Here is a 27348-nt window from a genome sequence, read left to right on the forward strand (position 1 = left end):
TCATTTTGGGGATTTGGCATTAGATGGCCAGCAGGTAGATCTAACAGAGAAAAGAATAGTGTGTTCCCAGACTGACACCAAAGGTATCCTCTATGTCTTCCATATAGTCTAGATATATTCATCAGTTGAAAAGAGTTCTATTGTATACCTTTCAGCTAGCAATATTTTCCTATCAAACTTCAGACAATGAGTAGAAATCATATAACTACCGCTTGTTATACCAAACATGGAATGCCTCAGAGGGCATAAATCATCTGACTTCAATTCCCGATCTTCTTTATAGATACTTCAACAATCTCTTTTAACAATTGAGGCACAACTGCTAAAATGAAGTAGATGAGATCCTTCTGGACTAAGATTTTCGTCCAAGGAATCAATTGATACAGCATTCTCAGGCTCCATGTTGACACTGAATTCGCAGCATGCTTCCTGCAATCTGTATTATTTGGAAAATGTTAGCGAGTGTGAGAGAAACCTTGGAGAACACGATTCTTCAGGTAATGATATTTTAATATATAGGTGCCCCTCACTGGATTCGTCAGCTGATCATCACCTACTGAGATGTTTGAAAGATTTAGAACTTGGTGTAGGAAGCTGAAACCCTTTAAGCTCTAATGTAATAAGTTCAGTCTTTTGTTGTTCTTGTTCAGATCTATACATCGTATCATATTTTTGTTTGTATCCACTACGGGATGCATACAGTTTCTGTCATGTTGTCAAATATCTCACATGAAAGAACATACCTCTCTGTCCTTTTTACGTGTAGCCACTATGCATTTAATTATCCAAAACGTTCAAGACACAAGGACCAACACTATGTGCAGACTCCTCAGTCCATGGGATGGTTGAATGAAGTTATTCTGTAAGTAGAACGTAAATTGACAATTTAACACTTTATCATCTGCAAGCAAGGACGTATAGCAACTCTATAAACTTAAACATTGAGAGAATTTCAGAATCTAACTCAGAAGCTTTTGTGTAATAATCTTTAAATGGTTTGAGCAACATTCACATCCAACATTTTGTTTGGTGCCACTGTACCAATAGCTACATGCATAATCTGTCTCTATCAACTTTAGATCCTACGCTGATCTTTACAGCCAGTAAAGATGTCAGACCAAACTAGAGCCAGGAACTTTGATGGTATTCCTCTCATCCATCAATCTCCTCAAGCTCTCAGCATCTCTAAACCTTCCAGCACCAGCAAGGATATTTGACATAAGAACATAGTCACCTCCATATCCCCTCTCAATCTCCATTATCTTTGTTGTCACCCTTTCACCCACCTCAACATTACCATAAAAGCTACAGGCACCCAAAAGTATTCTCCAAACCACGTCACTCGCTATCTCACGAGGAATCTCTAGAGCAATCCTTTCTGCTTCTTCCAACCTCCCCGCCCTCCCTAACATGTCAACCAAACACCCATAGTGCTTAACGCCAGGCAAGATTTGACACTCATTAACCATCTTTTCGAAAAACTTGAGGCCCTCCTCAACCAGACCTCCATGACTACAAGCATTCAAAACACTCAAGAAAGTAACCCTATTTGGCTTCCAACCTACTTGCTCCATCCTTTGAAAACTCTCAACAGCTTCTTTCCCCATCCCATGCAATGCAAAACCTGAAATCAACGATGTCCAGGAAATCAAATTTTTCATATCAGCTGAAATCTCTTCAAAAAACCTCAACGCACTCATCATGCACCCACATTTTGCATACGTATCAATAAACGAATTCATGATACGAATATCAGACACATGAAACCCTCTCTTCTCTCCATAACCATGAATCAACCGACACATCTTGATATCACCAATATTCCAAACAGCAGGTAAAATAGCCAAGACCGTTATGTAAGAAGGTTCAACCACATCATCCACAACCATTCTTCGAAACAAACCTAAAGCCTTCCTATACTGGTTCATCCTCGTGTACCCATCAATCATCCCACTCCACGAAACAATATCCCTATCCGGCATCTTTTCAAACAAAAAACGCGCAAACTCAATATCCCCTTGTTTAGCCAAGCCAGTGATCATCACATTCCAAGTAACACGATTCTTATCAGGCATTTCATCAAACACTTTTTTACACTCAACTGAACCTCCACTTTCGACATACATATTAACCAACCCAGTTTGCACATAGGGATGGGACTCAAAACCCATTTTTATTTCAACCCCATGAAACTGTTTGCCTAGAACTACGTCATTCAAATTAGCACAAGCTTTGATAAGGAATGCGTATGTAAAGCTATCAAATTTCAAGTAAAGGTAGCAACTTTGGACTTGTTGGTAAAGAAAGATGGCATCGTTGGGATTTTCACTAAAAGAATAGCATCTAAGTAAAGCGTTGAAGAGTCTAAGAGAGTGGGAAATCGAGGCTGTTGTGAGTAAGTGAGAGTGGACTTGTTTTGGGACTCTCAGGTTTGTTGGGTTTTTGTTTAAGAATGAGAAAAGGAAGTATTTTTGATAGTTTTGTTTGTGTTGAGGTGAAAGGGAAAGCTGGGATTCGGTTGGGGAGGAAGAGGGAAATGAATGAAGGAACCGTTGAGAAATTTTATTTTTGGAGGGAAAGGGAGGTTTGGTTAACTTCAACATAGTTTAGAGAGACAAAGCAGGGAAAATATTTTGGTTGAAACTCTGCTGTATTTTCATTTATGGTGCATGATTGCGCTTCAAGTCCTCTTAAAGACACCCAAATTGTTAGAATTTCAGACTTTATTAGAGACCTTAGAGTTGAATTTGAAAAGAGTAGAGTTTCCTTTAAATAAGAGAGTAGAGAGTTTTTATGGGATTCACTTTTGAGAAGGAAAAACAACACCAAAAGAAAAAGAAGAAATTCATAGGACCTTGGATTTAAAGAATTCACTTGCATTTCAGACCGCTGAGAGTAATAAATTTACCACGCACAAAAACAGGAAATTCCAGCAAGGAGAAATTTCCAACTATTGTTTATAGCAATAAATTTGAGTACAACCTCAAGAGTTAAGCTCAAGCTTTTGTTTTTCTCTTTTCTGCCAAAAAAGTGTAAAATGCCTTCCTTTTCCGTTGTCTTTTCATTACTTCCAAATAATAAATTTGATATAGGAAACAATATTTATCAGAATGGGAAAACCACCGTCTTGTTTTTGCTCGGGACAGTTCAGCCCCCCAAAGCACCAAAAATGGAAAAATGGGAGAGCTACGATGGAGCATTGAGACTTCATAACTCAAAGCAATCAGGAGCAACAAGCCTAAAGGTAAGCTGTTTTGCACCATTCTCCTTGATCAATCACCAGCATGCATGTACCCAGATTCATGATGGCCGATAGATAATTGTAAGGAAAATTCAACAGCCAGACCAACATTAGTGCTTCTGATGACGAAGGATGAATGCCTTACACACAGATTCTGCGCCTTTAAACCCTCTAGGAGTAAGTAGCAAGACCATGTTGTGCTCTATTCTCCCATTATCACTGAAGATATGCCATTAAAATGTAGTGGCGTAATAATCATTTCATAAGCTCTTGCACACATTTGTGCCCACTGCAGCCTTGGGATATGGAGGCAGACCACCTTCCTTAATAATATAAGAAGGCATAATCATCAATGTTGTAACCATGCAGTAGACATATGGAGCTTCCTCCTGTCGCCATGTATCAATTTAATTTGTTTTTGCAGTGGCAGGATTTCGACCAAACTGGATGATTATTGGTTTGCCTTTGAACACATACCCATTAACTAGGTTCTGTCAGGAAGGAATACAATTGAACAGCAAATTAGCTTATCCATTTGTTATTGTTAGTACAAAGTAAACAAGTAATTTCAAGCTGGTTTGGCTAGCTAGGACAACTGATACTCAATGCTTTCAAATTACTCCTAGAATGCATCCCTTGGTTGACTTCAATAATCGTTAGAGACTAGTGCAGGCCATGAGGCAATGTTTACAAGATATATGAACCGCACAAACTCACTTGTGCCAAGAAAACAAGAAACCTGAGAGAAACATACCAAAGCACGGTGGGCAAGTTCAACTGCTGGAAATGTCACAAAAGCTTGGCCCCTCATCCTTCCCTCCTGAATTCAAAATATTATAGTCAGTTTCACAATTAGGTAACTGCAGCACTTTGACCTGCATGTAAGTTAAATATTCTGAACAACAAGACTCAGTTTTTCCATAATTACAAAAACATATTCTTCTGGTGTCAGTATTTTCCAGCAAAAATTCAAGCAATAAAGTTGGAGGTAAAACTTAAATAAGCCAAGAATAAAGCTACAGAGAGCACAATCTAGAAGTAAAGTAACCTGCATTAGCTTCACATTAAGACTGGATTTAGCTGCATCAATGCTTCCAAATAATGATCCTACATCGCAGCAAGACTTAATCAGTCAAAATGTTTTTGCTCATAGGAATAAGGAACAAAGGAAGGTTCCAAGGACTTAAAAAGAGCAGTTTTTTCCTGCATATTTATGATGTTATCTCTTATCTTCCTTTGCCTCTTTATTATGGGCATTGAGATGCTAACTGGTTACTATTTATGAAAAGCAAGAATAAAGGCATTTAGTCTCACCAAAGATGAAGTAGAAATCTTCAGGAACAACATCCTTTGCCAAGTTCTTTATATACAACACAGAAGCAGGATTTCCAGCTGCATAGTTCTGCACAATCCAAAGTGTTACAATTCAGTTTATGCTTTGTCAGATGCATCTGATTCATGCTAATTGTCATAATTAATTGGTACAAGTTAGCCATGATCCTAGAAGCAAGTAAAGGATTAAATTCAAGTGGTTCTCAAACAGCTAAGAAAAAGAAAAGCTTTCATACCTGCATAGATGAGTAAATGGAAACTAGGTCAATTGCATATTTGGTTTAATATACTATCCGAAAGCATCTACCGAGATAAGTTTCAATACCTTAAACATTGGAAGTGATAATATTTCTTCTGGAGGCAACTTTCCCTTTTCCAACTCATCTGCAGTAGCAAAGCATTTAGCATCTGAATCCTCCCCATTAGGTTCCTCTGAAATCTGTTTGTAGTCATCATCATCATCTTTCTGTTCATTAGGAATGTGTTTGGGAGCAATTTTGATCTGTGAAAACACCAGAAGATTGTCAAAATTTAGACAGAGTAAAGCTCACCCTAAAACGTGTTCCTTAAATAATAATATGACCTGTAATACAGGGTTCTTCTTTTTTATCAATGGATTTCTTTTGGGATCAAGGTGGCAGGCTTCACTCCAACAGCCTCATGAGCCACACTTTTATCAATTGCAGGGCCTACAATAGCTTCTCGCCTGGCACGCTTACGTGCAGATTTTGCCGCACCCTTGTTGTTGACCTCCTACAAACATGTTAGTCAAGGAACAATCAACAACTACTAGAATCATATATAGGGTTAAATTTCACCAGAGCGCTTCTTTCAAGGTACATAATTTTAGTTAATTTAATCTGAAATGGGGTTAATGATTTTCAGTACATTACAGCAGTATCCTACCTCATCTGAAGACTCCATTTCTGATTCACTAGAAGATGCATCTGCAAAATGAGGCTCTGTAGGTGTGGAAGCCGGAAGTGGGGGTGGGGGCGGGGACGGTGGCTGTGGTGCAGCTACTGAAGGTGGCAGAGGCGGTGTGGGCAAAGCCATACGAAATGGAGCTGGAATATTCATTTTATTCATTAGGTGCAACACCTGAAATTGAAAGACTATTATTGTAAAGGATATATCCCCAACAACAGTTAATTAAATAAAATGAAGAAAAATCATAATTAGAAGAACCTAAGAAGAAACATTAATAAGCATTGAAGTAGCTTTAAAGAAAACCTGTATATAGAAGCGAGGAACAGCAATAAGAGCATTAACGATATTGGTCAAAATATTTCCATCTGGTGGAGGGTATGCATATCTGCAAAACATGTATAAGCTTTTGTTCATATCTGACGTGATTATATTTAGAAAGAAAGCAGGGCACCCTGACTGGCACTATAAAATCATTACTGTATAAAGCATTGTGCATTGGTCAGAAAAACCAAACTTTATACCATATGTGCATAATGCTTGACACTATATCTGCAACTTCACATTTAAAGGGCTGAGAAAAAAAAGAAAAAGGAAACTTGAACAAGATAAGGAAACACTCACTCAAGGTGAGGAGGAAATGGATAGTCTACTCCAAGTCTAGGCGCAATTGGTTCACTAGCAGGTACTGATCCTAATCTTGAACCTTGATTCCGGTCTCTAGCCAAGTTAGCATCTTTCACCATTGATGCAGATTGTGGAAAATCCTTTCCAGGCTGAACTCCTGTTTGGTGAGGTTTATTATCCTCAGTTGTCTTATTAGCTCTCTCCACTGATAAGACTTTACCGAGAAACCTCAGGCTAAGCAACCACAGAAATAGGATAGTTAGATAACTATTTCTGACATTGTATCAACATTAACGAATTAAAACATATTTAACGGGCATAGCACAAAATGTAACAAATAACACAGGGTTACTATCTAATGCTAGTGAGAAAAATATCTCATATATTTTATCAAACCATGTGCCTAACATCGGAGAATAATGAATGGGCATAATCTCGAAATTTACCCATTTAACTGACGCTGAGCTTGAGAAGCCAATGCTTCATTTTTGAAATCCACAAATGCACAGTTTCTCAACCTATATAACAAAAGAAGGAAAATCTGATGCGTATGATAAAAACATAGACCTGCAAGACCTTAGAAAGCTAATTGCAAACTGAATGAAATTAGCAAGCTAATTTCAACTTTATTTACTTTCCACTAGAGCAAGGACGAACAGAGGATGCGCCATAGTGAGAGAAAAGCTGCAAAAGGGTGTCACGAGGTATAGCCTCAGGAAGATGCCGAATCAAAAGGGTTGTCACAGACTCCAATTCTTGAGGGCTTGATGTTGTTCCTTCTACACCTTGGTACCCAAAATGCTGCATTTGGGGATTGCTAAAAGGCTGTGAGGATGGAACAGCTGCCATTAAAGCATTCACAGCAATTTATTTCCTTTCCTATAAAAATAAAAATAATCCAAATGTTACACTTTAAGAAAAAAAGAAAAAATTTTCGCAATGTAAATGACCAGAGGGAATGGTAACATACACATCTTGTAGAATTGAATTTTCATTTGTTTGTTATTATTTTGATGTGGGTATTATCAAAATTCTTAATATGATTAAAAATTACCAGCTTTACAATATTTTCAAAAAAATTGAAAAAGAAAACATCATCAACATGGCAACATTAAACTATATAAAACTAATAAGAATTTAATCTTCTTACATTCAAATTCTTGTCCTCAAAAAAAAAAAATAAAGACAACTTTTCAGAAACCCATATGCAATTTCATGTTTTTATACAATTTTTCGTTACATGAGAAAGTGAAAACGTACCTTTGAGTTTTGGGTATTTGATTTGCTCTGCTTTTTCCTGCTGCTGCTAGACTATTCTTTCCCTGAAGAAATCTTGTTCTCAATGAAGAAATAAAGAGCGCGTTTAAAAGATTCGGGTTTATGGGTGGGCTTATGAGACCCTAAACCTTGGGCTTGTTTCATCACTGTTGGGCTTCATTTAAAAACTGAAGATGTTCTTGGGCTTGTTTAGTTAAGGCCCAGAAGCTCAGGCTTGTTTAGTGAACTTTCATTTTCGATATTAAGTCCAGTCCACCATATATATAGATATAATATATATATATATATATATTAATCCAAGTGATCTAATACATTAAAAAGATTTTATTTTCATAATTTATAATGTAATCTTATTTTAAAAATTTTAAAATTCCATTTTTGCAATAAGATGAGAGAGTGAGTTTCAAAAGTAAAAACCACATCATTTTTCTATATTATGAGTATTTTTTTTAATTTTGGAAAATATAAGTCAACTTTTTAGAATTTACAAATTATAGGTATTATGTCCATCACGTGTCATGTCAATTACATATAACATATAAAGATAAAGTCATTTTATCCGATTTCTTAAATTATTCAAAACACTTATTATGAAAAAAAACATAATCAAAAATCATATTACGAAAACACATTATTGATTGTAAGGCGGACATCATTGAACATATAGAAAATTTGGGTCTCAAAAGTGTATCCTTAATACTTTGTTTAACTTTAAAAAAATCTCTTTACTCTCATAATTGGGTTTGGATTTAATTATGTAATGAACTTGACATGATGCCCACATCCCCTTTGCGTATGCAAATTTATTTGTAGTCATTTCCTTGATGAGCATAAGATTGACCATACCAACCCCCCAATTCTCGTACAAATTTTTTTCGGCAAAACATATGATAACATTTGGACATTAGTTCAAGAAGAAAACATAACATGGAGTTGCATCAATGTCTCTTATGTCTTTTAGTTTTTGTTCTCTCATTTACCATAATTTAAGCCCATACTCCATTAGGTGAAAGAAGGGAGATGCATAATTGAAAACAAGTAGGTCTAGATTCAATACATCACATAAATTGCCATGAATTTGCTTGGGAAGATTGGGGAATATTCCCTTTCAGAGTATTTTCATAGTACAACTTGACAAGAACCAAGAAGCAATACCCCACTCCTCTTTTCTCCTTTCTAAAAGGAGAAGATAAGGAGAGAAAGAAGAGGTCCCAGCTCGAAATACAATAAGCCACTGATTCTTAGGTTGATTTTTTGGAGGCATTGGGATTGATGACTGTCATTGTCATTATCTTAACTCTCTGCATCATTAAAGAATCATTTGCCCCAATTCCTCAACTAAAGCAACCGCTGGGTGTGGTGTGCATGGTGAGCTTAGAACACCAGCAATCATATCCTACTGCAATTATTTTGCTCAAAGCCTTTGTTGTCAAATATATTCAATTATTTCGAGGGATCAATAAGAATCACAGCATTAAATTGAATCAAAATTCAGTAACAGTAAGCATACGAAATCATATCTCACGATTTCGATCAATCTTTTTTTAAAAATAAAAAATAAAAAAAAGAGAACCCCACTTGACAAGTTGTCAACCAGAATGGCTTAATTACATAAGCCAAGAATTAGTTGAGGTTTATCCAGTCTGCTTTAAGGGTTTTTTCCTGGTCATCCAAAGAGCGTCAAAGGTGATTTCCTTGAAACTATCCTAATTAATTATATCTTGCATAGGATCTTTATGAGTTTAGCAATTGTGATGCCTACAAGAAATCAATTTTCCTTTTTCAGGTCTTTCGGGTAGTAATCAGAGACAAAGACACATCTGTCACATAGCTTATTTATATGTTACTTTCCTCTACAGTTCGGTCTGTTAGTTAATTTGATGGTTAGGACAGTTTGGTTAGTGGAGAGGTTAGCCAAGAAAAGTCCACTGTAAAACTCTCTCCACCAAACACAAGAGAAAAAGTCAATTATCTTGACTTTGTATGTAGCCCAAACCCCTTATTTAATTAGTCATTCTAATTAAATGTGCGATTAAATAATCTTATCCTCACATGTGATTGAATAAATGAATTTGCCTTCACCCTATTCCTTTTCTCCTTTGTACAATATGATTCTATTCCCATCTGTCTTAATGGCAGCCAACTGTCTCAAACCATGAAACAGTGGGGAGAGTTTCTCCATAGGGCGCCTAGAGCTTCTAAATTCCAACTTTACAATAGTTTTGTTTATACCATACAGTAGCTTTTACCCCACTTGATTCTTAAGTCTTCTTCATGTTTAAACAAATTACGGAGATTAATTAAGGTTTAAGATTTCCACTACAAGACCAAGATTCATTTCCAAAAGATAAAAAATAAAATATATTTTGTGGTCGTGGGTTCCCAATGATGTTATCCTTTTTCAAGTTGGATGATTTTATTATTTCGACTACCCCATGGCTTGATAGCAAGTTGAATGACATCATGATATTCATATCTCGTGGCTCGAAGGGACAGAAATAGCTGCCACTAGGTGCACTTTACATCATCAAATAAGCGCGGAACAATCATGTTCTAATGAGTAATTACGAAGTTATCGTTGATTATTTTGTATTCGAAAAACAACAAATTAATACAATATCTAATGTATAAATGTGGAGTAATGTTTCTCTCGATCATTGAATAAACGTATTATTATTTTTGTATCTGTAATCATATGCTGTATCAGTTCTTTAATTTTGAATTAAAGACATTAATTACTTGCTTTAAGAATGAATTGCCATATTCGCACTAATAAACACCTAGAAATTTAACATTAGATAAATCATCGAATAACAGTTTAATCATGCTCGTCTCTGCTACCCAAAGCCCGATCACATTCAAAATGCGGTGGAACTGATGTCCTACTAATTTCCGGGGGGGTGTTCTCCTACATGGCATTCACGTGGTGGTGCAACACTTGGACCAACAGCCTGTTCCCATGTGATCAAAACAGCCGATGAGGTGTAGCGCGTCACCAATCGTCACCAATTGGTCGGGCTTCTTTGCTTTGCAGTTTCCTTTCGGCCCCCAAAAGTCAACAGATTTAAGTTAAGAGAGTTAGGCTAACACTTTCTCAAGCCTTCTTTTGTGGGGTCCACACGTTATTCTTTGAACAAAATTTTCCCCTTCTTTTTTTTTTTTGTTAATATCATGAAAGATAAAAATTCTGCTTATTTTATTTTATTGCGGATTTTGTTCCGTATCCTACGTTCCACAATTTGAGTTTTGCTATTATAGCTTATCATCTTTGATTAATATAATAATTAATGATGAAGTGACAAAATAAACCAAGAAAATGTGAACACATTGTTAAATCTAATATGGAAAGTAATTAAGTAAGGCTACAGCTCAGCGTCTCCGGCTTAAGAATGTCAAGAATGTGGCATCGATTTGGTTGGCCCCCACCTAATCTTCTAAACTACTAATACAACTCTTTTGATTTGATGTAATCCACCAGTAATTATATACTAATTATACTAATAATAAAGTAATACAATTATTTCATTTCGCAACATCACTGAAAAGTAATCATGCATTTCTATTAAATTATTTTATTTTAAAATTATCGATACGTAAATAACACGTGTATGTAAAGATTCAAACGTATAAATAACAAATATATATTAATTATTTACGAGTTATTCATATTGAAAAAGTCACGTAATCAAAAATAATATAAATTTGATCTTCGAATTAAATTTTATCATTTTATCGTAACTCTTTTTCTTTATTTTTTTTTAAAAAGTCAATAAGCTAACTAGTAGCTTAGTGGTTGAGATTTTGCGCAAAGAAGTTGTGTACAAATTCTATGCGAAATGACAATAGGAAATAAATATTTTGTTTTGTTCTATAGTTCAGAGCTTAGTTTTTCCATTTGTCGGCGCCGGGAAAGTTAACTTTTTCAATCTAAATCTATGCGTTGGTTTATGTCATAAATTAGGAAGCATACGCGTGGCTTCACTCAAGTCCTACACATGAAACATTTGGGTAGTCAAAATTATGAAAACATGTTTATGAAATCGTAGCATGTTCAAGAGAAATCGAATTGGAATTTGTATACTGATATATATGTACTTTTATTTATTTATTTTTTTGGTGGAAAATGTCAATTTTGTATATAGATATTAATTATATACAATTTTATTTTTTAATAAAAATTAGATAATTAATACATGATAATATTTTAATTGGTACCATTCATTTTTTTTTTCTTAAGAATTTTGGCAGTTGATGGTTGAGATAAGACAAAAATAATAATGTCTTTGTCAACAAGGTTTGTTTGGAAATTTTTAAATTTGATTTTTGTGGCCAAGCATTTTTCTAGGTTTGATTCATTACAGATGCGATTTTCATATGGAAATATCTTTAAAAAAGCCAAAAGAGACTCAAGAATGGATCATGTAGAACCAGTTAAAATAGGAGTATAACGTTGTCATTATTGGACAATGACTAAATAATTTGATTATGTATATATATATTATATATATAAAAGTTTGGAATGGAATATATAAATATTAAAAAATGTGAATTTTTTGTCCAATGATCTTTTCCAAATATTAGCCAAAATTAAAGGTCCCTCCCCCCTTGTTATTCAAGCATTTCATATTAAATCCAATACTCACGTGTGTTATGTTTAAATAAATATTGTATTCATGTACTGCAACGTGTGAATGTATTAGTTTGAAAACTTAAATTCATATTTATATTTAATTGGTCATAAAAGGAAACTAATATTTGCACAATAAAAGAGCAAATTTTTTTGTTTCTACACGTAGGTGACCCCCAAAAAAGAAATGGCCGAGTAAATTCACAAAAGAAAAATATCTATCTAAAAGATTGCAACAAAATATCTTTAAATTGGTAAGAAAATTTGAAGCTAAGACTGAGAGTAATTAATAATGTTAGAAGGGCAGCTAGATGTGTCGTGTGAATTTCCATGAAATTTCATTGCCTTGCCCTCTTTCTTTATCTTTTGACTTTTTCAGTGTCTATAGCACCCCTAGATTCCCTCCAAATGGAGTGGTTTCCTTTGAATTAGCAAAGAATGATCACTTTTAATTGTTCCAAGGCCTCCCCTCTTAAAATTAGTTTCGTGTATACCGAGTCATACAAGAATACACAAAAGAATACATTGCATATTCAACTTGTGTAGGTACATGTGAAGTAGGCTGCATTATATAGCCAAAGCCACCTAAATCTACTGCTGCAAAGCTTGACAAATTCAGATAAAACCATGAAAGGGAGGCAGCAGCAGCAGCATTTTGGTACTGAAAAAATCAACTTTTTTTCAAAAGCTTTGAAGTAAGAGCTGTTATATAAAAGAAAAGAAAGAGGTTTTCTGGGAAATGAGAATTCTGCGATGAGGCAATGGAATTTTTAGCTGGGGTTAGGTTTTAAACAGATAAAGGTCGTATATTTTAATGTGAAAGTGTGCTGGAAACATGGGTCCCCCACTAGCTTAGAAACCTCCTTTTTACCATTTGTTTTTTTTTTTTGTTAAAAAAAATTCATATTTGTTTTCAAACAGGTAGATGTGGCAAAGAAAGGTACATGAATTACAAAAACAAATAAAATAGAGAAGAAAACAAAATTCAATGAATTACCCAATCAGGCTTCCTTGGCAAGTGCCTTGCAGCCTACGGATCTCTTTCAATTAACATTTAGCTCTTCAACAAGCTCCTCTATTTAAGCACCCTTTTTGCCCTTTGTTCTACTTTCTTAACGGCCTTCCCTTCATTTTTCTTCTGCAAAAGCCTGATATATTTCTCCCTCTCTTTCCCTATATCCATCTCTTCTTGCCCCTCTTTGCTTCCCATAGCAGTTGCTTTGTATTTCTTTCTTCTGGGTTTGTTTGCTTTTGTATAATTCTATAAAGGGTTTTAGTATTTAGAGGAGTTTCAATGGAAGAAGCTATCGTTGTTAACAAAGGAGAAGACCTCATCGATTTGCCGCCTGGTTTCCGGTTTCACCCGACGGATGAGGAGATCATAACTCATTATCTTACAGAGAAGGTAATGAACAGCAACTTCAGTGCAAGTGCTATTGGTGAAGTTGATTTGAACAAGTGTGAACCTTGGGATTTGCCTAGTAAGATTTCTCTTGATTTTGTTTTTTGACCCTCCTTTCATGCTAGGCTAGCCTCAATTATATGACTTTTTTTCTTTTCTTCGCTTGGATGTTTAGTTTTGTTATAAGTAGTTTGCTGCTGTTATTTGCCTTGTATTTGTATCTAATCTTTGATTTTTTTTGCTTAATTTTGCAGAGAAAGCTAAGATGGGAGAGAAAGAATGGTACTTCTTTTGCCAGAGAGATAGGAAGTATCCGACCGGGATGAGAACAAATCGAGCAACTGAAGCGGGATACTGGAAGGCAACTGGCAAGGATAAAGAGATTTACAAAGGAAAAGGTTGCCTTGTTGGGATGAAGAAGACCCTTGTATTCTACAAAGGGAGAGCTCCCAAAGGAGAGAAAAGCAATTGGGTCATGCATGAATATAGGCTTGAAGGCAAATTCTCTTACTATAATCTCCCGAAGGGTGCAAAGGTATGCAACTAAAGCTACACTTCAAAAGCTTTTTTCCATCTCCTTTTTTTGAGGTTTCTTTTTCTTTTTCTGTTTAAGAAACTATAGCTTTTTCAATTTCACTGATCCAAAAAAAAAAACATTGATTAAATTAAAAAGAGTTGCAGCCTTTTAATTTTATCGTCTTTTTACTGTTTTGTTGGTTGAGGGTTTCTTTTCATGGGGTCTCTTTCTTTGCTTTTGTGTAAATGAAGAATCTAGACTTATATGAAGGTCTTTGAATAGGTTTCCTTTTTTGTTGTGGTTGCAGGATGAGTGGGTTGTTTGTAGGGTTTTCCACAAGAATTCAGGGATCAAGAAACCAATTCCTGATCACCTGTTAAGAATGAATTCTTTCGGAGATGATCTTATGGACTATACTTCACTGCCACCTCTTATGGATCCTACTTACTCCAACAAAGCCGGCTCGAGCTTTACCGATGGTCAAAATGAATTCAAGGCCATCGATACAACGCCAATGCCAAGATCCTCAGAAGGAAACTATCCCGGCAGCTCCAACTTCCCCACCATGAATAATAATCAAAACTTTCTTCAGGCTCCCAATAACCATTATCATCAGACAGGAAGCTCTATTTTCAACCCTCAAATTCCAATCCAAAATCCTATTTTCTTCCATCAAGGCACCCCAAATTCTGCCTACTCGCACCAAGGGAGGACCAGCGGAGCAGCTCCAAGCAATTACAGCACCGGCCTTGGAGGCAATGATCAGGCGATTCTAAGAGCATTGGCTGCCAATAACAGTGCTGACACACGTAAAGCTGACAGGCAGTGCAAGGTGGAGCAGTTTTCATCAAATCAGTCCATGGTCAGTCTCTCACAAGATACCGGCCTCAGCACTGAAATCAACAACACTGAGATTTCATCGGTGCTTTCCAAGAGTATTGAACTTGGGAGCAGCAAATCTTATGAAGATATAGAAGATTTGGGGTGTTTATGGGACTACTAAAGTTGAAGGAATATATACTGTTGATGCAGCAAGTTGGCTTGTTAATTTCCTAGGAATATATGATTTGAAACAGTCTGTCCCCACTAGGTAATTTAATTATTAGGTTGGAAAGTTTCTTGGATTCTGATGAAGAAAAGAAAATTATACTTGTATAGATAGATTCATGGTTGTCCAAATCTTGTTCAGATTATTACATTTTCATTAACAGATAACTGGGAAAGATTCCATGTACATGAATTCTTTCTTATGGTAGTGAATTTATTCTTATTTTTTTTCCAATCTTCCTCTAAGCATTAAACTCGCATTGATTCCATGTTCATATGTTCCAATCATATTCCTACTTAAACCCAAACATACATTTAAGGTTGTTTATTTTATTCGAGTTGTTTTCAACTGCCAGTTAAATGAAAAGAGCTACATGTCTGCATCTTCTTCCTTTCATTTGATGTAATTAATGTTTCAATTATTAAATTATGAAGATTTTACTTATTCAGAAAATTCACATGGCACTAATTAATTGGACCAATATTATAAATTTCAGTACACTTGATTATCTGGGTCTTAATTTTGGCAGTAATTCACCAATTAATTAATTTGATGTTAGGAACCTTTTTTGTTTAGATGATAATTTACCATTGGATATCAAGTATTTTAGTTGTCCTGAACTTAATTGTTTATTTTCTTTTCTTTAAAACTTACAATAATTGTAAAAAGGACCAACATTGGATTCAAGAAAGCCATAATAATAAGCCAAGTGGGTTGTCTACTGAAATGAGTAGCCACCTCCTTGAGATTAACTGAACTGAACAAGATCATGAATCACGTGAATTATTCCCTTAACCTCTGCACCCAATGTGCCTGTCCCTGACAAGAACAATCCCACAATGTATTTCTTAAGCCACAAGGCTTAACCTTAGTCTTCTGTCTTAAGTATCATAAATTAATTTTTTTTTAGTTACATGTGCCTGCTCTCAACCTTGAATCTATATATACCTGTCAATATATCTGTTTTTTTTTTAAAATTTTTTTAAAGAGCAATTTACATTATATTAATAAAATTACGTATATAAATTATAGATATCGATTAAGTTTAAATTAACATGTCATATTTGTCAACTATTTGTGTTACGAGGCTGATTGAAACCATGTATGTTGCAAGTATAATGTGTATAACATGTTTTAAGTCTCTTCAAGCAATGTTGTGATCTGATGACATCCTTTTTTTAACTTTTTCCATGAAGTTGTTCTGAAAAATATATAGGCCAGATGGATATATGTAACAGATATAGCCAGGAAAAAAACATGATGAGAGAAAGTTGAAGGGGGGAAAAAAGAAAGAAAATTAACAGGTGATGATTGATTGGGAATCGGTTATTGAAAGAGAAGAAAGGTTCATGTGATTGTGTGGATGTGCATAGAACCCCCCACATTAACTTACTTTCTTTTCAAACCAAAGCTTCCCACCCTGAGGAGATTCATGCTTGCAGGAAAGTTAACCGGCCTTTTGGGTTTTTTTCTTTATTTCTTGGTAACTTTTTTCTTTCCCTTTTTGTCTTGTTTTCATGGGGGAAGGGAATTAAACTAAGAAAGAATTTTATACGAAGCAAGGACAAGAGGAGGGTGTTAAAAATAGAGAATATTCTCTCGATATAAAAAATGACGAAAGGACGGGAAAAAAAAAAAACCCTGATTTGTTGCATGAAAACATGGGGATACCAACCAATTGCCAGCCTCCACCGCGTCCTGTACATCTTTGTCAGCTTTGAAAGTGAACGTGCTTTTCCCCTTTAGCTTAGCTAAATTTGAATCTCATTGTCAATGATGATCTTTATATATATCCGCGTTTTCTTTTCTTCTCTCTTTTCACCACCCTGCCTACTGCTCACACCGACTTCATCTTTCTTCTCGTTTTTCCTTCTAGAATTCTTGGATTGATATCAATCACCATTGAGATGATTTGTTTAATGAGTATAATCCCACTTTTAATTAAGAACACCTCATGCGTCAATTACCGTCCGTTGCATATGCATGATCGAGTGTGCATACTATATATGAATGAATAGTGATGGTGTAAACAAATACGTGGATATATTATCATGGAAAAGAACGAGTTGTCCAAGAAAAAGACTGGGAAATTTCACATAAACATTGACTTCAACCTATCTCTTACCAGTCATCTGACAAAGATATCCAATAGCATGAAAGTTACCAACAGCTTAGGTGGAATAGATATAGATAATTTCCACATAACGCCACGGGAAAGCATGATATTTTCCACTGTTTATGTATTCTAGATGCTGTATGGATTTATTCCAACCGCTGGAAAATACCAGTATTTCTCGAATGGGTTGGAATTTTTTAGTTACGCTGGGAAATTTCTTTGATGTTTCCCATGAAATTATCAAACGAACATCTTTTATCTCACTAATCTATACAAACCTTAGATTTTCTAGAACATTGGAATAGTTTTCTTTGTAATATTTACCTTGATTTAGACCATTCCTACATCCCTTGCTTTGATTTTCTCATCAATATTTAAAGTTGTTTTTGTTTATAGAAAATATAGTAAATTACGACTTAATTATCACTAAATTAAATGTTCGGATGCTAATGGGTTTTTCAATTTAATGATGATGATTATATTACAAAAAGATTGTACTGTGTGTGTATATATCTAATCTTATTAACTGTTGTGATTAATACGTATTAATTGATCTTGTCTATGAAGCTTAACTCAAAGTAATTTCCAACATGACAACTGTTTAACTAAAGTAATTTGACTTGTTCGACAGACAATTCAATGGCTTTTTGAAGAAAGCACCTTATAGCCTATAAAAGAAGCAATTTCTGGCTTGGAGACCAAGAACTCTCGTTACATATATATATACCCCACAACCTTGAGAAAGATTCTTCTTTCTTGATCATTGTCTTTCCTTTATTGGTGCTTTCTTTTCAAATATTCTAGAATTTTTATTTCAATTTATTTATATAAAAGTTGATTATGTTCCAAGTACAATCTAATGAAATACTTTAATTCAAGTCATTTTTATTTAGAGGTTTTTTGAGTTTTGATTTATGCAAAGAAAAAAAAAAACACCCCTTGATCAATAGATTTTAAACTATTATTGATTTGATAGTTAAATCTTGATATATTTTATTTAAAAGGTCTGTCTGAGTTCGAAATATGAACAATGATAAAATTTTGTGAAATGTGAAAAAAATATTTTTTATTTTTATAATATAATTCAAAATTCAACAAGTCTTCAGACATAAAAAAAATAATTATAGAGAATATTAAAAAGCACTCATTTATTTCCAAGAAAAATCCACCCAAACGCTATAGGTGAAAAAGGAGAGGGAGAGGGGTCCAATTGATGGGGGAAAGTGATAGCAGTAAGTTTATTTAAAGACTATACATTAACCTCAATAAAGATTCTACAGACAAGTCACTTCTTTCTTATTTGAATTTGCCCCCACCTGATATTGAAATAACTTCAACTTATTACATTTATATTCATTTATACCATATTAAAGGACATCCCAAGCTCTCACTCTCATACTGAATTTAATAAAAACAAATGCAATCGAGATTCAAATCTTTGGATAAATATTGAAAATTATGATATGAAATTTAAATTCTTCTTAATTTTTCTTTTTCTCTTTTGTAAAACAGGAAAAATATATTTATCAAAATTCAGAGTAAATTTACATATGTTGTTAGTGGAAAGAGCTAGCCCCCATTGTTAGGGCCGTGAATCTTTGCCGTAGAGGATTGAACCCTCAGGATTCGAACACGGCACGAACTACGAAGTTTCCGGCTATTCGGACTTTGGCTCCAACGGTGAAAACGGAATCATGCTCGGAAAACCGTTTTTATCATCTGATGATGTAATCATTATTCTCGTCTTTATCTGTTTGTATTTTTATTTGTGGTGCCACGTCGTCACCAGCTCATTACACGAGGGACTACGACTCGGTGGGCCCGACGCTTTATTTTCGTTCTCTTTCTGCTGGCCTTTTCATTTTGAAAGTACAAAGTCCAGTTATTAATCTGACGGTTAAAATTAACAAAAAATATAAATAAATTTAAATAAAATTCAAAATTATTTAAAAATATTTAAATAATATTTTATTTTTAATTAAACGTAATAAAAATATAAAGATTTATTTATATTTTTTTAACAATTTTAAAAACTTTTTTTTGTATATTATACCAAATATAAATCATAGGAAAAATATAAAATAAATAAAAATAAATTTAATTTTAGTGGCCCTTAACAATTTTTATTAGAATTAATTTAAACAAAATGAAATCATCAAATCAAATAGATTTTGACATCGAACAGATTCGTTTTTTAATTTCTTTCTAAATAAAAATTAAAAAACATAAATAAAAATCAAAGACGTGTGGGGACTAGCAATGATTATGATAATATTAAGGGACGCATATATGACCCTTTTATTGGGTCTTTTGAAAACTACATTTAATAATTAGAACAACCCAAAATTCAAAAAAAAAAAAAAGAAGAAAGAAAAACATTTTAAAAAGTTAAGATGGTGATTTTGTTTTGAGGGGGGTAACAACAAATATAGTGTTTCATTGAAAAAGATTGGTGGCCTAATTAAAGCTTTTGCTGAAGGCATAGTCTCATATACTCATTCAGTGTCACTATCAAAATAATTTGAGGCATTCCCTAGGGTTTATTATCCCCATCACCCTTTAATTTCGCCAACAAAACGCCTGGCTTTATGGGTTTCAAAAGTGTTCCCTACTCTATGTGGCAATATTGAAGTTTTCTTCTCCTTCTTCTTGTGCTTTGCAAAAGCTTTAGATTAAGGCACATGTGTTGGAAATTATTTTCTTCAATAGATAGTATTAAGGGAAACTCGAGTTACCCATTTTGTTCGAATACTATTATCCGTAACTAAATTATATTTTTTATCACAAAAAATAATTTTAAACAAATTATGATTTATGATACAATTAATAATGTATTGCTGAAGGGAACACACTCGAGTGTGAGCATGATTTAAGCGAAGGAAAATAGTAAATGTAATAATGAGATATTTATTACATTTTGGACCCAAATGGCTAATGATAATATATATATATATATATATATATGTAGATATAAAATGTTAAATCACAAATATGAATGATGTGAACACCCTCTTAATCATTATGGAATATTACAGATGGAAAAACTCAAAAATTTTCCTATCGATGTACTGTTAATTAAAGAGATTATCCGCGTTGAATTGATTGTTAGCAATGTTCACACAGTGAAGGAGAATCTAAATATCTAAAATTATTTTCAGCTCACCATTTTTTTTCTTTATTTTATCGCAAAAAGTTTTCTTCTTTGGGCCCAGTGCTTTAGTGTTTACTTTGTTTACCTTTTCATGAACTCAGGCAGGCCACAGTAATGGCTTTTGTGTTGGTTTTTTTTGAATTGTTAAAGAGATCATGGTATTAGTTTAAGATAGTAAAATTAATTATCTGATCCTTTAACCTTTTGCACAAATGGTTAGCAGAATCATACAGGTGATGGCTCACTGTAGCAATAGTGAGGTTTGACTCTACAAAACACAGAGCAACTGGGTCTCAAAGCTTGCTATGTTTTGGGTTGTTGTTCACTTTGCTAATGGATAAGATCTTGTTTGGATAAAGCAAATGCCCCTTTCCCCTGCACTAAATGGGCCTGGTTGTATGGATCAGATTATGTGATTATTATGTCTCCCAGATCATATCCTTGATTACTTCAGTTTCTGAGTTTGTCCTGATTCAAGACAGAAGGTTTTTGAGTATAACGATTGCTTCACTAGACGGTAGACTCCATTCCAGAAAAACTAAAGAAGATGGAAAGGTGGAACAGTAGTAAAAGAGCTTAGAACTGTGAATAATGTTGGAGAAACTGCAACCTGAAACATGTATAGGCAAATTCTGCTGGCATTCACACAAACTATACAGCAGATGTTTGTTATTGCTTTTCCACACACTAGTATGTGATCACAGATGACGATATGTATACATATCAAGTCTGAGAATATAAAGTAGCAGCCGTAGTTTAAGTAGTATCAAGATTTTCACACACATAGAATGAAAACAGACAAACCCTCAAGAAGAGAACGCATAGGAATCCTTCCATGCCATACATCAGCAAGCATGGTACAGCTTCTAGAAGTGGCAGCACCATATCACAAGCATCCTGCATTTATCACCAGTTCTTTAGGAGAAACAAGAAGAATAAATTTAATCAAGAGTTGGTTTGTAGGATTTCAATTAATCTTGCTTATTAGTTTTCAGAGAAACTTACAATATGGTACAATCTTCCATCGCTGGTTATCTCCCTTGTTCCATTGCCACAGAACAATAGTAGTACCATCATGGACACCACCGGATTTCTTATCACCATTGAAAGCATCCACATTCAGGCGAATGTTATTAATCATTCTTACAGCTCTATAACCATCACCCAAGTCCGTGCTCTCACTCCATAGTATGGACTCATCAGGTTGATCTGACTTGTAAGGTGTCAGTTGCACCTGCAGAGAAAAACCTTTTTCAGGAGAGATTTAATGTTGATAATTGCAAAGTATCTCTTTTTTACTGTCTGAACAGAACAAATTATGATGCGCACACAATTTTTTGCTACTGTAAGAATCAAGAGAGAAGAGGTTGGTGACGTCATCAGTGCCACAGCTAGGCTAGCTTCCAAGATGCCTAATCTGAGCACATAGGAAAGGGAGAAAACCATGCTTTTCATTTTACAAGAAAGGAGGGCATTTTAGCAGTGAGAACAGCTAAATTACCCAGGAAATGATAGAAATGTGTTCTTGACCATGATAGACCGCTAATTGAACAGCACGTCAGCTACCCTAATATCGTAACAATTGTATTATGTTACAACAACCATATGCCAGCCAATTTGGCCGAATAACAGATGACAACGACCTACAGTTGCGACTCAGATACTGCCCAATGTATCACATGAAAAGAGGAATAGGAATTCAATAATTTCTTTGACATGTTTTAATAACATGGACAACATGAGCAACATATAGCAAAAGAGTCCATGAAATATCAAATTCTTGTCTATAATGAGAATCATGTCTCCTTCTTCTCACCAATCAACAACCACCATCAAACAAAGAGAATCAGAAGCTTCTCAGTATAGAATTAAAAAGCCTGGATCATACCAAAACTAAAAGGTCATATCAATCTTATGCAATAACTGAAAGTCTGTCAACTGTTAAGCAACTTCAAACCCAATCATATCCTAAAGACAAGAGACTATGAGAATTTCTTAAGTGTCATAAAACAGTGTTATCAATCCTGAAATTAGAAAAAACTAGTGTTTTGTATAAAATTCAAAGGAGAACGACTGCTTCCGCATAAATTGGAACTAAAGTGAAACATGAAAATTCAACAAGAACAGCAGACCTAGAGGTATAAATTCTTTGTTCATCATTGGCAAATGTTGCATAGCAAATGCTCCTGAAAACAAAATTGAAAGAATGTTCGGCAAATAAACAAAGAGCCTTCCTAGAGGTCAGGCTGAAGCCAAAAGATTAGAGAAATGTACAGGGTGATCATCAGTTATCAACTATCAATTCTTCTCATAAAATTGCATAAAGAAAAAAAAAATAGGACAGATATTCAGTTCGTAAAAGGATGACATTCAAATTGCGCAATCCTTATCTCTTAAAGAAAAGAGTATCAATGGAAAGTACAACCGGGTAGGTAGCATGTGAAATGAACAGAAATAAAGAAATTTCAAAGCCACAGAGAATTCTTACAGGATGAGTAGCTCCAATGGAATGCTTAATGGCTTGACCAGTGACCTTATTAACCAGAGCAAAGCTGGGGAAACCCACTTCATCTTTCACTCTGGTGCTGAACTTCTCATCTTTGTACCAGTGCTACAACAACAACAACAACAAAAGTAGCATCTAAATCAACATAAGATCTCTATCTTTTAACAGTCAAAAGCGTTTTTGGGTTGTCAATTAGTGCGTTAAGTGAACTAAAAAAAGGCTTAGAACTATATCAGGAGGGCAAAAGGAGTATAATTACATAGTATATGAAAATTATTTCTGACGAAAGGAAAGCAAATTACAGATCAAACCAAATCGTATAAAATAACCAAGTGGACAATTTAGTACTAATCGCCAAAAATTCACTTTAAGCATAATGTAATTCTGCTAATATAGTTAATAAATACACACCTGGAACTCATCAGAGGGATCGGATGGGGCAAGAATGACCTTGCCATCTCTTATGGTAAGATGAAAGCCAGGATTAGCTTTGCAGTAGACTTTAACAGTGGGTTTCTTGGAGAGCTCAGCAAGAGAAGCAGAATGAGAGTGATCGTGAGGCATAGATGGTAAGTGGGGCCTAAAAGAATGATGACCTTCAATTTGATGATCAACCCTTTGATGGCTACTTTCATGTGCAACATGTGTCACATGTGCTGATGGTGGTGAGTAGTTGGATGAACCATAGTCAGGCTGCCCGGTACCACCACTATGGTGCAGATGGGTAACATGGCTTGGCGGTGGTGGATATACAGTTTGTTGGTGGTATGATGGGGGGTGGGCAGGTGGGGGTGCTGCAAAGCCAGGTTGCTGGAAGTATGGGGATGGTGGTGATGGCCCATCAAAGCTAGTTTGTTGGTAGTGTGGTGGTGGGTGGTGAGGTGGTGGAGCAAATTCATTCTGGTGATGATATGGTGGTTGTCTTTCTTGGTTTTCCCGATCATCATTCCTATCGTGGTGAGTGTGAGGGTGGTTGTGACCGAAAGGGTATTCCATTTGTTGGGTTGTGATCTTTCTTCAAGTTTGGACTTTTGAATGAGATCTAAACAACAAGTAGCCACCTCCACTTTCTTTTATCTTCTCTATGGCTTGGCTAATTTACAACATATTAATTTGCATTTATTTTTCTCTTTATGAAGGCTTCCATTGAGGTCTGTCCAAACCCAAAAATATCTTTAATTCCGGCAATTAGAAATATTATATCTAATTAGTAGTAGCCAAGTAAATCCCAATTAATGCGGCTAACTCAACAGTTCAAAGTCAAATCCTTACTGGAGAAGGAACTCAGCAAAACCGTCCCCTATTCTGCCTCCCGCCGTGCCTACCTTTCACCAACTGACCTATCCCTAAGCCATTGCAAGGGCTGATTCATATGCCATCAAGCTTGCTGAAATCAGGCTTTCATCAAGTGAAGCTGGCCTTCCCATCCGGGACTGAAGACTGACTTTTCATCTTTTGTTCATCGAGCGGAGCTATGAGGAATGGTCCAAGAATAGATTGGTGAAAACTATTAACTAAATTTAATCATACATTAATTGCAATCACATAATATATTTCATGTAACCAATCTCACAAGGTATTGGACCTATTAGATTTTATCTCACAAAAATCGTTTCACAGTTTAGAGATATGTAAATTTTAAATTTATGAATATAAATTAAAATACTCTTAAAACTAATAAATATTATTTATTGTTACTTACAAAATTCATGTATGATTAACTTAGTTCAAGAATGACTAAGCTTACGAATATTTTAAGCGCAAGAAGTTGGATAATTTTCAACAATTCCATTTATCTGGTTGTGATCTTTCTTCAAATTTAGACTTTTGAATGTGATCTAAACAACAAGAAGCCACTACCACTTTCTTTTTTATCTTCCCTATAGATTGGTAGTTTAACCAGATTATTTTTTTTTGAAAAATAGTTTAACCAGATATAGTACAAGATATTTATACATTTTCATTTATGAAGGCTTCCATTGTGGTCATTCCAAAAATAACTTGAATTTTGGAAATTAGAAAATATTATATCTAATTTATTTAATTAGTAGCAGCATTTTGTAAGCACAAAGTAAAATGAATTTCTGATTTCTCATTAAAGTTTCCATCAACTAAAACATTGTTATTGTTGGTAGCTGCTAAATCTTAAATGTTGATTTAGTGGTATTAATTTCCACTAGTTAGATTCAAACAAAGCCAGCTCTGATATGGCTTTTGTTTTATTTCCTTAGGACAAAAATTCATTTGTTATTACAACTATCTTCCTAGTTGTCATGCTCTTCAAAGTTCTTCAGACATGGGTGTGGGAGGCTTACCTCTGCCCAAATGCTAATGTACTTATTTCTTGGCACATGGATATTGGACTCCCATGGTTTTGCTTTTTTTGATTTGGACTTTGGAGACAATACACTTTAGAATACTATCATCCCTAGACATGTCTTATAGTAATATAACAATTTTTAGGCAAAAATCTTTCTTTATTTTTTTATTTAATTTTTTGATATAATATTTTGAAAAACCTTCCAATTATTTAAAAAAATATAATTTTATTTTTATTTTGAATAAAATAGACTTTTATAATTAACAGTTCACTAATCGTTATTAGTCAATATGTCATTTATCATTTTTTATATCACGTGGCGTTGAGTGACGTATGAAAATCCCATGTGGCCATATTAGCATGATGTATCATCATCTGTTCAATCATATCAGCATATCACGTTAACGTAATGTGAAATAAAATGATAAATAGTATTTTAACTAATAATAATCAGTTAATTGTTAATTAAGTATTTATTAAATTAAAAATAAAAATATAAAAATTTGATTAAATATAATAAAAAAATTTTAAAATTTTTGTAAAGAAGGTTTAAGGTTTAGGTATTATGTCGACCCTCAATCTAGACCCCTACTTGATTAATTAAGGTTTATTTAATTGATTTTTTTTATTTTTGTAAAAAATAAATAACAAAAAATATAAAAAATAGAGGAATTGACCAAGCTAAACCTTTATAAAAAGAAGTGAATATGGAAAAGCCGCCTGGCTGGCTCCTTGTCCGTGGTGGGGAAAACATTTTTCGTGCTTGTTTTATCTTTTAACGTCTCATATTAAACAGGTTTCCCTATACTACCATTGCAGCTAACTAGTCTAAACTACTCTAAAGCTTCATGTACCAAAAAAAACCTACTCTTCCTTTGAAGATAAGTTCAGAACGTGCATCAGATAAAAATTTACTAAAACAAGCTGCTGCCTGCAATAAGTGCCTTACTCCAACTAGATAACTACGACTCTGTCAAGTAAGGACCCTTGCAGGCTGCAGCTTGATCAGGTTTAAGCAACTCCTCAGATGGAACTGTTTTTGCAGCAATTCTCATAACACTGCCAACCCAAGAGGCTGAAAAAGGGTCTATTGTCATTGTGGTTTTTGTTAAATTTCAACCATGCCTTGGCTTTGAATATAAAACCAGGAGGGTTTTTGGGGTTCGGTAAGCTCTGTGAACTTTTTACAGTAAGAATATCAGTGTCCATCATTCTGAAGGGCCCCATGAATAATTTAGACGTTTCTGACTTTACAAGCATAATTGATCTCTTAAATCTTCTCAAACCAAGCTAAATGTGAACAATTAGTGATTATGACAAGATTTCTGCTCTGATTACTATAAATTACGGTCAGGCACCAATCATGCGACACATTATGTCATTTCTTAAGTGTCTACTAATGACAAGTTCAGCAAATATAGAAACAAGAATAAGAGGATATTCCTGCAATCTTCAATGCTTGGCAGGTATTGCATTTTTTATTATTTCTTCCCCTATTGCCATTTGTATTTTAGTAAAGAAGCAGCTATCTGAGTTGTCTCTTATCCAAGCTTCAAATGGATTAAGGAGTTCTAAGTCCAAGCAATGACATTAGGGAGTGTACCTACTTACTTGTTAACGTGGCTGAGGGTCTCAGAAATTTTGTAGATTCCTGTTTTGATTAGTATCTTTTTGGATAAGAAAAAAATGGGTTTAATTATTGGAAAATATCACTTAATTTCTTTTTTAAGAAAAGAATAACTGAGTATCCAATTCCCATCCGAATATGCTTCAACTTGCTCGTATTCTTACTCAAAAGGAAATTACAATCTTGATTCCATTTGTCCTGGCACTAACAGTTGCTTGGAAAGTTGGTGATAAAACAATACAACTTAGCTTGAGAAGAATAACATTTTCTTTTCTTTTTTCTTCTTCAAATAAAAAAGAATCATATCATCAAATTCAAGCAACACACTATTTACAAAGTGTGACTCTGATCTGGCACTTGCACCACTACATAAATTTTCTACAAAAATCATGTATGATTCCCTTCAACAACTTTTGTAGTTTTTTTCCATAATCTTTTGACTTTGTAATGGTATCAGCTTTCCGATACCATTCCAACAAGTTCAATGTTTCTAACCCCGATTTTGTCATTTTTCCCAACATAAAAATCACACACGCTTCCTTCTGTACACACCTTCACCAAGGCCTAGACAAGCTCAATCATTGGTTATTCTTCTTATCTTTCCTCCTAATTTCTCCCCCACCACCCTC

General features: G+C 34.5%; 4 protein-coding genes across 5 annotated transcripts; 1 reads left to right on the forward strand and 3 right to left on the reverse strand.

Annotated features, from left to right (window-relative positions):
- Positions 1 to 1035: 1035 nt before the first annotated feature.
- On the reverse strand, positions 1036 to 2638 carry LOC110415600 (pentatricopeptide repeat-containing protein At1g09220, mitochondrial-like). Its single transcript, XM_021427298.1, has one exon. The coding sequence runs from the start codon at positions 2601 to 2603 to the stop codon at positions 1113 to 1115; it is 1491 nt and encodes a 496-aa protein (XP_021282973.1). The 5' UTR covers positions 2604 to 2638; the 3' UTR covers positions 1036 to 1112.
- A 222-nt stretch (positions 2639 to 2860) lies between these two features.
- LOC110415101 (RNA-binding (RRM/RBD/RNP motifs) family protein) lies at positions 2861 to 7482 on the reverse strand. The gene is given in 13 exon segments (XM_021426598.1): positions 2861 to 3732; positions 3996 to 4061; positions 4290 to 4348; positions 4556 to 4643; positions 4899 to 5075; positions 5157 to 5191; positions 5194 to 5326; positions 5480 to 5674; positions 5807 to 5888; positions 6125 to 6361; positions 6574 to 6645; positions 6762 to 7006; positions 7388 to 7482. Coding segments are annotated over 12 exon segments (1443 nt in total). The 5' UTR covers positions 6977 to 7006; positions 7388 to 7482; the 3' UTR covers positions 2861 to 3648.
- A 5640-nt stretch (positions 7483 to 13122) lies between these two features.
- LOC110414859 (NAC domain-containing protein 87-like) lies at positions 13123 to 15233 on the forward strand. Its single transcript, XM_021426268.2, has 3 exons — positions 13123 to 13513; positions 13689 to 13969; positions 14259 to 15233. Exons 1-3 carry the CDS (start codon positions 13327 to 13329, stop codon positions 14952 to 14954), a joined length of 1164 nt encoding a protein of 387 aa, XP_021281943.1. The 5' UTR covers positions 13123 to 13326; the 3' UTR covers positions 14955 to 15233.
- A 5655-nt stretch (positions 15234 to 20888) lies between these two features.
- Positions 20889 to 24164, reverse strand: EULS3 (hydroxyproline-rich glycoprotein family protein). 2 transcript variants are annotated; one of them, XM_021427409.2, is made up of 4 exons: positions 23184 to 24164; positions 22755 to 22877; positions 21272 to 21500; positions 20889 to 21181 (listed from the first exon to the last, which is right to left on the reverse strand). In XM_021427409.2, coding segments are annotated over exons 1-4 (939 nt in total). In that variant the 5' UTR covers positions 23769 to 24164; the 3' UTR covers positions 20889 to 21179. The 2 variants fall into 2 exon arrangements, with proteins under 2 accessions (XP_021283084.1, XP_021283083.1); XM_021427408.2 differs by having other exon boundaries at positions 20889 to 21163; positions 23184 to 24149.
- Positions 24165 to 27348: the final 3184 nt, after the last annotated feature.

This window comes from Theobroma umbraticum, unplaced genomic scaffold (assembly GCF_002168275.2).
Source record: "Theobroma umbraticum cultivar Fairchild unplaced genomic scaffold, ASM216827v3 scaffold_147.0, whole genome shotgun sequence".
NCBI lineage: Eukaryota > Viridiplantae > Streptophyta > Magnoliopsida > Malvales > Malvaceae > Theobroma > Theobroma umbraticum.

What these genes read in the sequence shown, in the direction of transcription:
- LOC110415600 (XM_021427298.1), bottom strand. Translation starts at nt 2,603, where the DNA reads ATGTTGAAGTTAACCAAACCTCCCTTTCCCTCCAAAAATAAAATTTCT.
- LOC110414859 (XM_021426268.2), top strand. Translation starts at nt 13,327, where the DNA reads ATGGAAGAAGCTATCGTTGTTAACAAAGGAGAAGACCTCATCGATTTG. An exon ending in TGAACCTTGGGATTTGCCTA is followed by an intron (nt 13,514 to 13,688) that starts GTAAGATTTCTC and finishes TTAATTTTGCAG; the next exon opens with AGAAAGCTAAGATGGGAGAG. An exon ending in ATCTCCCGAAGGGTGCAAAG is followed by an intron (nt 13,970 to 14,258) that starts GTATGCAACTAA and finishes TTGTGGTTGCAG; the next exon opens with GATGAGTGGGTTGTTTGTAG.
- EULS3 (XM_021427409.2), bottom strand. Translation starts at nt 23,768, where the DNA reads ATGGAATACCCTTTCGGTCACAACCACCCTCACACTCACCACGATAGG. An exon ending in ATCCCTCTGATGAGTTCCAG is followed by an intron (nt 22,878 to 23,183) that starts GTGTGTATTTAT and finishes TTGTTGTTGTAG; the next exon opens with CACTGGTACAAAGATGAGAA. An exon ending in CCATTGGAGCTACTCATCCT is followed by an intron (nt 21,501 to 22,754) that starts GTAAGAATTCTC and finishes TTTTCTCTGCAG; the next exon opens with GTGCAACTGACACCTTACAA.